General features: G+C 42.6%; 1 protein-coding gene across 1 annotated transcript in view; it reads right to left on the bottom strand.

Annotated features, from left to right (window-relative positions):
* LOC115143701 (5-hydroxytryptamine receptor 3A-like) overlaps positions 1-5096 on the bottom strand; it is a 29585-nt gene extending 24489 nt beyond the window's left edge. Inside the window, exon 1 of the mRNA XM_065000704.1 lies at positions 4970-5096. Within this exon, the coding sequence (XP_064856776.1) occupies positions 4970-5096 (127 nt within the window). The remainder of the gene's footprint in view (positions 1-4969) is intronic.
* Positions 5097-12002: the final 6906 nt, after the last annotated feature.

Raw genomic sequence — 12002 nt, 5'->3', positions numbered from 1 at the left:
AGTCCAATGTGCAAGCGTGTCTGTGAGTGTTTGTGCTGTGTGTGCAGAGAGGTGCCAGAAATGACAGTCATCCATTATCACCTGCAACGACACCACAGGGAGAGAGGGGAGGGGCTTTGAAACACTTGACCGGGGCACACTGATTTGGTTGTGTGGGCCAGCAATACTTTTGATTGATTTTAAAATGATTAGAGTGACTTTTGATTGGTTTAGGGTGGTCTGACTGAGAGATGGGTTTAAACCCAGCAGAGAGAAAGAGTCTGTATCCCAAATGGGCTGCAGCTGCCTGTAAACATGGATCCAAAAACAGGCCCATGGGACTTTGGTCAAAAGCAGTGCACTATACAGGGAATGGGTGCCATTTGGGACAGAGCCCTTAACCATTGAAGGAAGGAGACACATAACTGTTCTGAGATCAGTGTCTGGTAAGATAAACATCATCCTGCTCAAACAGAGGAGGAAAGGAGGTAAAGATCATTCTAGGAACACTTACAGTAATATATACCAACTACCCCCTGCAACAGCCCCTTCTAAACCAGCTGTACAAGATGGGTTTGTGTTGAGTCAACAACCGGACAACATAACTGTGTGTATGTAGAGATGGGAAGTATTTCTGTTTACACGTATTTTGATTACTTTTGAGTTTTGTAATTTGTATTTCACTGACCTGAACTACAATCCAATGTACTGTATTTTGTAACAAGATACATGAAGTGCTTTGAGAGGCTAGTCAAGGATCATATCACAGCCAAAATACCGGACAGCCTAGAACCACTTCAGTTTTCATACCACCCCAACAGATCCACACTGCACACTGCCCTATTCCATCTGGACAAAAATAAGAATGCTGTTCATTGACAATAGGTCAGCATTCAACACTATAGTACCCTCCAAGCTCATCATCAAGCTGGAGGCCCTGGGTCTCAACCGCGCCCTGTGCAATTGGTTCCTGGACTTTGACGGGTCGCCCCCAGGTGGTGAAGGTAGGAAACAACATCTCCACTTCGCTGCCTCTCAACACTGGGGACCCACAAGGGTGTGTGCTCAGCCCTCTCCTATTCGCCCACGACTGTGTGGCCATGCACACCTCCAACTCAATCATCAAGTTTGCAAATGACACAACAGTAGTGGGCCTGATCACCAACAATGACGAGACAGCCTACAGGGAGGAGGTGAGGGCAATCGGATTGTGGTGTCAGGAAAACAACCTCTCACTCAACGTCAACAAAACAAAAGGAGATGATCGTGGACTTCAGGAAACAGCAGAGGGAGCACCCCCCTATCCACATCGAAGGGACAGCAGTGGAGAAGGTGGAAAGTTTTTTAAGTTCACATCACAGACAGTGTGGTGAAGAAGGCACAACAGCGCCTCTTCAACTTTAGGAGGTTGAAGAAATTTGGCTTGTCACCCAAACCCTGACAAACTTTTACAGATGCACAAGCCTGGTACGGCAACTGCACTGCCCTCAACCGCAAGGCTCTCCAGAGGGTGGTGCGGTCTGCACAACGCATCACCAGGGGCAAACTACCTGCCCTCCTTATCACCCAGAAGACAAGGTCAGTACAGGTGCATCAAAGCTGGAACCAAGAGACTGAAAAACAGCTTCTATTTCAAGGCCATCAGACTGCTAAACAGCAATCACTAACTCAGAGAGGCTGCTGCCTACATTGAGACCCAATCACTGGACACTTTAATAAATGGATCACTAGTTACTTTAAATAATGTTTACATATCTTACATTGCTCATATCACATGTGTATATACTGCATTTTATACCATCTACTGCAGCTTGCCTATGCCGCCTCGGCCATCGCTCATCCATATACTTATATGTACATATTCTCGTTCACCCCTTTAGATTTGTGTGTATTAGGTAGTTGTTGGATTACTTGCTAGATATTACTGCACTGTCAGAACTAGAAGCACAAGCATTTCGTAACACTCACATTAATATCTGCTAACCATGTGTACGTGACCAATAACATTTGATTTGATTTGTAATTTGTATTTTTTTTTGCCCCCTATTAACCCACATTTGCAAAATAACTCAAATGTAAATTAACACTGGGTCCCCACCAGTCTCAGAAGGAAGGGTGAGTATAAAAACCTATACTATGGAGGATCAGCTACGGGATCTACAATTGGGGATGATCTCACTCCTCAGTCAAAACAAACAGCAGAGTAGCAAGAGTCACCGGAGCACAGCCGGCCTTATCCCACAACAGAGAGTGGTAAGAGACAGGAATAGGCCACACTCAGTCAACAACTTCAACTGTTGCAGACAGATGTGGACAGTAGGTGTGCGTGGGTAAAATCACTGGGGAACCCAAGACAAAAAAAAAATGCCGTAATTGCATTGTTTGCTCTATAACCTGTTAGTACATTTGCCTTGCGACCGTGATATTTAGGCCTAAGGCAGAGACAATAAGAAGACAGTGGTAGAATAAGCTTCATCACGAAACCGGAAAGCAACCGCTGTCCAATGAAGTCCACAAACAGTTAACAACCTACTGCATGGTCAAGCAAGTAAATGTTTCCAACATTTTCAGACAACTATTGATTTAAAACCAGAGTTACCACATGTCGCAAAGAAAACAGGAGCTGACTCCTATTCCAGCACCATTTCAACATCATCAAATCACTTATTGCTTAGTCTAATACAGTGACAACTAAAATATGCCAAAAACCATTTAGGCCAATCAATGTAAGCTAAATATGTGGCTGTCCTACATGTTGACTCGCCCTACTTGTAGAGAAACTCCAATGCCATCCTCCCTTTCTTTCATGTTGATGAAACGGTCTATGACTTTGTCATACAGTACATGCTTTTATCTCTTAAATCAAGAGAAGCCAAATGCTCGCTGGCTTCCCTTGCGCTCAATGCTACGGGAGGCAAAACAATGTTATACTCTTTATGACCAGACAGCATCAGATAGAGGGGCGCTGTTTCGCTTTCTCCGGTGAGATACAATCAGCCTCTTATGAAAACACAGAGGGACGAAAGATAAATTATTTGATGTATTTTTTTCTTGGGTCAATTTTTTGGGGAAGCCTGGCTTCCCTTCACATCCATGAATACACAGTGTGTGGATACCATCAGGAAATGCCAATGAGGCACAGTAACTGAGCAGACTGTGGCCCCCACTGTAGAAAACAGCTCCACCTTGAAGGCCTTTCCCAGTTTGACTTATTCAGCTCCGCTACCCCAGGGGCTTGTCGGGCCAGCTACTGTCGTTCTAGTTCAAATCAATGGGTAGTTATTTTTACATTTACATTTTAGTCATTTGTCATAGCCATAGTAATCATAGTCTCGTGAGATAGTGGCTCCTAAGTTACTATATTTTTTTTAGGACTGATTCCAAGCACACTTGGGGCACTTGCCTGGAAGCCTGTAGAGGGTTTAGCAATATGGGGACTCAGTGACAGTAGTTGCCCTTCTTGTGGCTATGTGGTCATTGAGTTAGAATTCCCTGAGGACGTAGCTGGGGTCCAGAGACCAAATGCCAGGACGGGGTTCCCATCCCATCAGTGCCTGAGCCAGCTGTGTGAAGAGACCACGGCAACGTACTGACCATCCACCCTATGTTTTCCATGGCCTACATCAGAAACCGGGACTGTATGATGATCCAGCTTGGTGAAGTCAAGTGGGTGGGGCCAGAGGCTTCAACTATTTCAACTGACTCTGATGTATACATTCCCTGCAGTGTGGGGCCACAGAAGAAGAAACATTGCCCGGGGGGTTGTTCGTTCACTGAAGTGACGTTGTGCTGTCTATCAGAGTATGTAATGCTACCAAGAAGGAAATAGTACTGGCAAAAATACAGTTTTGGCCAAGGTATTAACCATTGAACCTCTGACCTCCTCCACACCTCCATCCTTAGTGTCTCAGCCTGCCGTGAACCCCATGATTTTAGATTTGGGGATTCCCCTATCACTAGCCAAGGATGTGATCCATAGCATCTGGCTTTCAGACTCTAGGCCTTTCAGAGAGAGATCTCAAAGGCTTGCACTAGTGAACATTGAGGATGTGAGAAGGAACCTGAAGGAGCTGTTGGTGACTGGAATAATTTCTGTCACAAAGTCTCTGTCTCTCCTATTGTAGTGGCCAGAAAGACATGGAGCCATAAGGATGTGTGTGAACTACAGAACCTTGAACAAACGGACTATCCTGATCAATACACCATTTCAAGGATTGACAATGCTGAGTCTGAGAAGAGGTGTCTGGTTCTTTGGTTGGAATTTTTGGCTCTGGCAGGGGTGGACTGGACATCCACCATTTTGGCAAATGCCAGATGGGCTGTCCAACTTGGTTTTTTTACTCAAAATTATCTGGCTAAATAGATGCCTTGAGGGAAGAAAAAAATGGGGAGGTGTGTTAGAAATGCCAGGGCCAGTTTTGTTACTTGTACTGACAACAATCCCCTCACCTACATCTTGACCACAGCCAAACTCAATTCCACTGGGCACAGGTGGTTGGCCAGCCTTGCCAACTACAAATTCAGTCTCCAGTACCACCCGGGCAAGATCAACATTAACGCTGATGCCGTTTCAAAGTGAACCAATTCACTACCCAGCCCTGAAGACAAGTTGTCTGTACCGGCCAAGGAAGTCACCACAGTGTGTCAGAAGTTGCATGAGGAAGACCTGCCAGCATGTGTGGCAAACTTACTTGGGGTACCGCCAAACTCCAGGTGCCCAAGAAGGAGGGCAGACCTCATTCAAGCACAACAGTGACCCTGGATTTCAGATGGCACTCCTCCACCAAGCACCCAACAGCTCAGTACAGAGGAACTACCTTAATCTCCCCCTGTACTGAAAGGGGAAGTAGTGTACTGGGTGCTGCATGAAAAATACCTTACCCTGGTTCTGCCCCCACTGCCTGATGAAATGGGGCATATGCACATTGATAGAACAACAACTCTGGTGAAAGATGGGTTCTACTGAACAGAATACGCCCATATCTCCCACAAGAGACCAGAAGGCTGCCACTGTGGCCCAAGTCCTCTATGAGTTGTTTGTGGATCCTTAGGAATTTCTGTCCGGGGTTCACTCTAGCCAAGGCTGAGACTTCAAGAGCAGACTCCTCAATGAACATGCTGGGAATCAAGAAGTTCCGGACTGCGCCGACGAATCCCAAGACCGTACCACCCCCAAGATGATCCTCAGCCAGAGTGCTTCAACAGAACACTCCTCAACATGTTGGGAACACTGGACTCCTCTATCAATGCTAATAGGAGTCAGAAGGTCAAGTCCATGCGTACAACTGAATGAAAAATTATGCCACCGGATTTCCACCATACTTCTTGATGTTTGGGAGGGAGGCCTGATTGCCCATAGACCACCTCAGAAATAAACGGCTGTATGACCAGCGGGGATGCAGGACCTCCAGGTGGATGACAGAGTGCTGATCCGAAACTGGGGAGGACCAATCTCTCCAACAGATGGAAACCTGAACCACATGTTGTGGTCACCAATATTCCTGATCTACCCGTCTACAACTAGAGAAAGGCACTGGCGAAGTGAAATCAATTCACAGGAATCATCTGCTGTCCATAGGAAAAATGGTGAGGGATGGTCAGTGAGGACCAGGCCTCGAATTTCCCACCCCCTTATGTGGCCTTAATGCTGTGGCCAAAGTGGCTGTTGTGCTCTTGGGCTGAATGTAAAAATGATAATTTTCCCAGCTGGCTGCACTCAGATATCTCAATTCTTATTGGCCAATGTCCTTCCTTCATATATACAGTCATTGGGTCCTTGCAATTGCAGCTCCAAAAACAGTCAAGACCGTCCTTGAATTTCAATAAGACTTGCAAAAGCTACACTAGAAACAAGAAGGTAACCTTGTATTTTCATAGATAAAAATCAACAATGACTCACAGTATTGACCCAGTGTTTATGATGCTCTGTAATGACTTAATTTGTAATTGGCTAACCTAGCTACCGTTAGATGGCTACAGAGGCGCCAATTTTTGAAGATGTAGCTAGTTTAACCTAGCTAACATTGTAAGCTATCGTTACATTATGGTGCTTTCATTGTTGTTATAGCTATAGTTAGCTTTCTCAAATGTAATCAACAAAATTATTACCAGAGTGAATGACGTTCACTTGATAGTTACCAGCTGCTCTCAAGTACTTAAATGGGGAAAACAATTTGGAACCTAGCTGAAAAGGCTCTATAGAGTGTTGGAACCTTAGCCATAACATTATATACATATTTTGCAGTGGCTATGATGTAACTTTTTTTCCAGGTTTGAAGGAGACAATGTATACACCTTTATACTTTCAAAAAAGTTGTTTTATTAATATTACATTGATTGTTTGTCACATAATGCCAGAGGAACACTCTAGTAATCAAAACTCATTGCAGTTGTGCGTCCTAATATACTAGGCTGACTACTCCCGTATTCTTTTGTTAAGAATTCATTAAAGTTTATTGCAACGTACCAGCCGCCTACTCATCTTTTTTCTTTGGATTACCTGCCGTTTAGGGGTCTACCTTCCCACTGCCTTCTTCTCATTCTGTCTTTCCTTAACATATATGTAAGACTCAATGCTATTTATCATTTGGTTAGTTTTGGGAAGAAAACATTGATTGTATCATGTTTTCATATACAGTTGAAGTCTACATACACATTAGCCAAATACATTTCAACTCAGTTTTTCACAATTCCTGATATTTAATCCTAGTAAAAAATTCCCTGTTTTAGGTCAGGATCACCACTTGATTTTAAGAATGTGAAATGTCAGAATAATAGTAGAGGGAAGGATTTATTTCAGCACATTCCCAGTGGGTCAGAAGTGTACATACACTCAATTAGTATTTGGTTGCATTGCCTTTACATTGTTTAACTTGGGTCAAACGTTTCGGGTAGCCTTCCACAAGCTTCCCACAATAAGTTGGGTGAATTTTGGCCCATTCCTCCTGACAGAGCTGGTGTAACCGAGTCAGGTTTGTAGGCCTCTTTGCTCGCACACGCTTTTTCAGATCTGTCCACAAATCTTCTATGGGATTGAGGTCAGGGCGACGTGATGGCCACTCCAATACCTTCACGTTGTTGTCCTTAAGCCATTTTGCCACAACTTTTTAAGTATGCTTGGGGTCATTGTCCATTTGGAAAACCCATTTGCGACCAAGCTTTAACTTCCTGACTGATGTCTTGAGATGTTGCTTCAATATAGCCACATAATTTTCCCTCCTTATGCTGCCATCTATTTTGTGAAGTGCACCAGTCCCTCCTGCAGCAAAGCACCCCCACAACATGATGATGTCACCCCTGTGCTTCATGGGATGGTGTTCTTCGGCTTGCAAGCCTCCCCCTTTTTCCTCCAAACATAACAATGGTAATTATGGCCAAACAGTCAGACCAGAGGACATTATTCCAAAAAGTACAATCTTTATCCCCATGTGCAGTTGCAAACCATAGTCTGGCTTTTTCTATGGCGGTTTTGGAGCAGTGGCTTCTTCCTTGCTGAGCGGCCTTTCAGGTTATGTGGATATAGATACTTTTGTACCTGTTTCCTCCAGCATCTTCACAAGTTTTTTTGCTGTTCTGGGATTGATTTGCATGTTTAGCACCAAAGTAAGTTCATCTCTAGGAGACAAAATGGGTCTCCTTCCTAAGCGGTATGACGGCTGCGTGGTCCCATGGTGTTTATATTTGTGTACTATTGTTTGTACAGATGAACTTGGTACCTTCAAGTGTTTGGAAATTGCTCCCAATGATGAACCAGACTTGTGGAGGTCTACAATTTTTTTTCTGAGGTCTTGCCTGTTTTTTTTTATTTTCCCATGATGTCAGGCATAGAGGCACTGAGTTTGAAGGTAGGCCTTGAAATGCCTCCAATTGACTCAAATTATGTAAATTAGCCTATCAGAAGCTTGTAAAGCCATGACGTCATTTTCTGGCATTTTCCAAGCTGTTTAAAGGCACAGTCAACTTAGCGTATGTAAACTTCTGACCCACTGGAATAATCTGTCTGTAAACAATTGTTGTAAAAAATTACCTGTGTCGTGCACAAAGTAGATGTCCTAACCGACTTGCCAAAACTAAGTTTTGTTAAAATAAGACATTTGTGGAGTGGTTGAAAAATGAGTTTTAATGACTCCAACTGTACTATTCCTAGCCTACAATTCCTATTTAATGCCTTGATTCTGATTGTACGATGTTTTATAGGATTTGTTATTTATTATTATTATTTTTGCCTATGTAGAGCTTTGAGAACACTAATAAAAAATGCTATAAAAATCTCTACACAAATTAAATGTTTTTTTATTATTGATTTTGGAGTAGTCTGACTGCAGATGTCTTTTATTTAAAAAAAATTGGTAATAGATCAGCTTTATTATTGCAGATTGTGGGTTCTATAAATGTAATTGTCTGCATAATTTCCAATCCCCCATATATATATTTATGATTTATCCCTAACCCTACAACCCCTCCCCTAATTGGAGGCAACTAATGAACAACAATGCTTAGGCTTATACTTATAGTATACATTTGACGGATATTTTATATTAGTTACCTTTTTTTTGTTTTTAGTCCAACCCTTCCCTTCTATATCTTTCTGAAAACCACCTTTCTGTCCTCATAGTTTCTACAGGTTGTAAATTAGGTATTATTATATTATTGATTGACTGGCTTTTCAAGTCACCAAGCAATGCTATTTGCAGAGTTGGCTCCGGGTAAATGTTGCAATTCTTCAGCCATTCTTGAACCTGCGACCAAAAACAATTTCCTACCTTGATTCTAAATGTATGATGTTACATATGGACAGTACCAAAACAAGTAAGTGATCTAATGATTCTGTCTCTTCACGGCAAAATCTGCAGAGCTGGGATGGTTATATCCCACCATTTCAATTGGTTGCAATTTACATTGAAATGTTTTGAATCCATGTACCATGGATTCAGCACATCAAATATCTCTTCCCAACTATTTTGCAACGTGTGGCACAGCTGTCAATTTTTGGATCCTTAAATTAAACTGGTATACTTGTTATTTATTAAAATGTTCTTTGTCCAATTGTGTACTTTAGCAACCATTACTTACCATCAAGGCCTCGGTTAAGACTTTGACAAAAGACCAAAATTGGTTAATCGCTGTTCGAGTCTATTTTAGTGAAGGGTCAATTGGCTATCTGCTCCTGATATATCAGTAATTTGGTTGACTAAAGATTAAATCTACATTCTGGGATCTGGGAATCTGTAAAATTACCATTTAAATTCTTGAAATAGGTCAACCAATTGATTCTTGAATTCAATAATATTAGGTACACCCATCTAGTACCGGGTCATACTCCCTTTGCTTCCAGAACAGCCTGAGTTATTCGGGGTATTCTACAAGGTGTCGGGAAACGTTCCACAGGGATGTTGGTCCATGCTGACACAGTTGTTGCAGATTGGACGGCGGTACATTCATGCTGTGAACAGCCTGCTCTATTGGTTTGAGGTCTGGAGACTGTGCTGGCCACTCAAGTAAACTGAACTTGCTGTCATGTTCCAGGCAATGTTTTTCCACTCCTCAGTTGTCCAGTGTTGGTGATCTCATGTCCCCACTGGAGCCGCTTCTTTTTAACTGATAGGAGTGGAACCCTGTGTGGTGTTCTGCTGCAATAGCCCATCCGTAACAAGGGAGGTGTACCTAATAAACTGGCCCTGTTTTGGTTAACCTCACTAGGGTATGTGTATGCTAGCGTCCCACCTCGTCCCAGGGTATGCTAGCGTCCCACCTCGTTAACAGCCAGTGAAACTGCAGGGCTCCAAATTCAAAACAGAAATCCCATAATTAAAATTCCTCAAACATTACAAGTATTTTACACCATTTTAAAGATACACTTGTTGTAAATCCAACCACAGTGTTCGATTTCAAAAAGGCTTTATGACGAAAGCATACCAAACAATTATGTTAGGTCAGAGCCAAGTCACAGAAAAACACAGCCATTTTTCCAGCCAAAGAGAGGAGTCACAAAAAGCAGAAATAGAGATCAAATATATCACTAAACTTTGATGATCTTCATCAGATGACACTCATAGGACTTCATGTTACACAATACATGTATGTTTTGTTCGGTAAAGTTCATATTTATATCCAAAAATCTGAGTTTACATTGGCGCGTTATGTTCAGTAGTTCCAAAACATCCGGTGATTTTGCAGAGAGCAACAACAATTTACAGAAATACTCATAATAAACATTGCTAAAAGATACAACTGTTATGCATGGAATTTTAGATCCACTTCTCCTTAATGCAACCGCTGTCAGATTATTTTTAAACTTTACGTAAAAATCACACCATGGAATAATCTGAGTACAGCTCTGACACAAAAACAAGCCATACAGATATCCAGCATGTTGTGGAGTCAGAAATAGCATTATAAATATTCACTTACCTTTGATCTTCAGAATGCACTCCCAGGAATCCCAGTTCCACAATAAATGTTTGTTTTGTTCGATTATGTCCAAATACCTCCTTTTTGTTCGGGCGTTTAGCCCAGTAATCCAAATTCATGAGGCGTGAGCAGACAAAGTCAAAAAGTTCAGTTACAGTCCGTAGAAACATGTCAAAGGATGTTTTTATCATTAATGTTCCAACTGGAGAACTCCTTCGTCTTTAGAATTGCAATGGAACGCAAGCTAACTCTCACGTGAACGCGCATGGTCAGCTCATGCCACTCTGGCAAACCTCGGACTCATTCAGCTCCCATTCCCCCCTCCTTCACAGTAGAAGCATCAAACAAGGTTCTAAAGACTGTTGACACCTAGTGGAAGTGCAATATAGACCCCATAGACTCAATAGGCAATGACTTAAAAAACTACAAACCTCAGATTTCCCACTTCCTGGTTGGATTTTTTCTCAGGTTTTTGCCTGCCATATGAGTTCTGTTATACTCACAGACATCATTCAGAGTGTTTTCTATGCATATTCTAGCTTTTATGGATGAGTAGCAGCTTTTCATCCAAATGCTGCCCCCTACCCTAGAGAAGTTTTAATCATGTCATGACCCATATTTTTATTTTTTTATTTACCCCCTTTTCTCCTCAATTTCATGGTATCCAATGACCCATATTTTTTTATTTACCCCCTTTTCTCCTCAATTTCATGGTATCCAATTGGTAGTTAGTCTTTTCTCATCGCTGCAACTCCCGTACGGACTCGTGAGAGGTGAAGATCGAGAGCCGTGCATCCTCCGAAACAAAACCCAACCAAGCCTCACTGCTTCTTGACACAATGCACACGTAACCCAGAAGCCAGCCACACCAATGTGTCGGAGGAAACACCTGGCGACCATGTCAGTGTGCACTGCGCCCGGCCCGCCACAGGAGTCGCTAGTGCATGATGCGACAAGGACATACCTGCCGGCCAAACCTTCCCCTAACCCGGACGATGCTGGGCCAATTGTGCACTGCCCCATGGGTCTCTCGGTTGCGGCCGGCTACGACAGAGCCTGGACTTGAACCCAGAATCTCTAGCAGCACAGCGATGCAGTGCCTTAGAACACTGCGCCACTCGGGAGGCCTACATGGCCTGGATTTTAACCTTTTATTTAAAGCTTTTCCATGGAACTGTCCCCTTTTCTTTTTATGTCAGATGGTCCAGCACCATCCTCAGACAATTGCTTTAATTTTTGATCTTGTGACATGCTTAACCAAAACACAGGGCCCTACTTATAAATGCTTCCAAAAAATAATGTAAACCATGTATAGCTTCCAAATGTTAAAGGATGTCATGCATGACATGGGCTGTCAGTCCTTGCATCTAGAGCATGGTGTACATTTAAGGTGTTACAGCCATCACAAAGAGGAATTCGAGAACTGATTTAATGTCCAAATGTATCGATTGCAGCTTCAGGATAGAAATAAAAATATTGTTAATCTTGTGGGGGAATATAAAATAAATCATATCTATTGACTCTTAAATTCAACAAAAAGTTATGTGAAAACAAAACACCAGGAAAGGTTGCTAATGAGTGTGTCTGTTGCTCTGCTCCAAGGGTCCAATAGA

The sequence above is a fragment of the Oncorhynchus nerka genome, linkage group LG15 (genome assembly GCF_034236695.1).
Source record: "Oncorhynchus nerka isolate Pitt River linkage group LG15, Oner_Uvic_2.0, whole genome shotgun sequence".
Classification (NCBI taxonomy): domain Eukaryota; kingdom Metazoa; phylum Chordata; class Actinopteri; order Salmoniformes; family Salmonidae; genus Oncorhynchus; species Oncorhynchus nerka.
The sequence above is the reverse complement of the archived record's forward strand: the minus strand, read 5'-3'. Positions and strand labels throughout refer to the sequence as shown.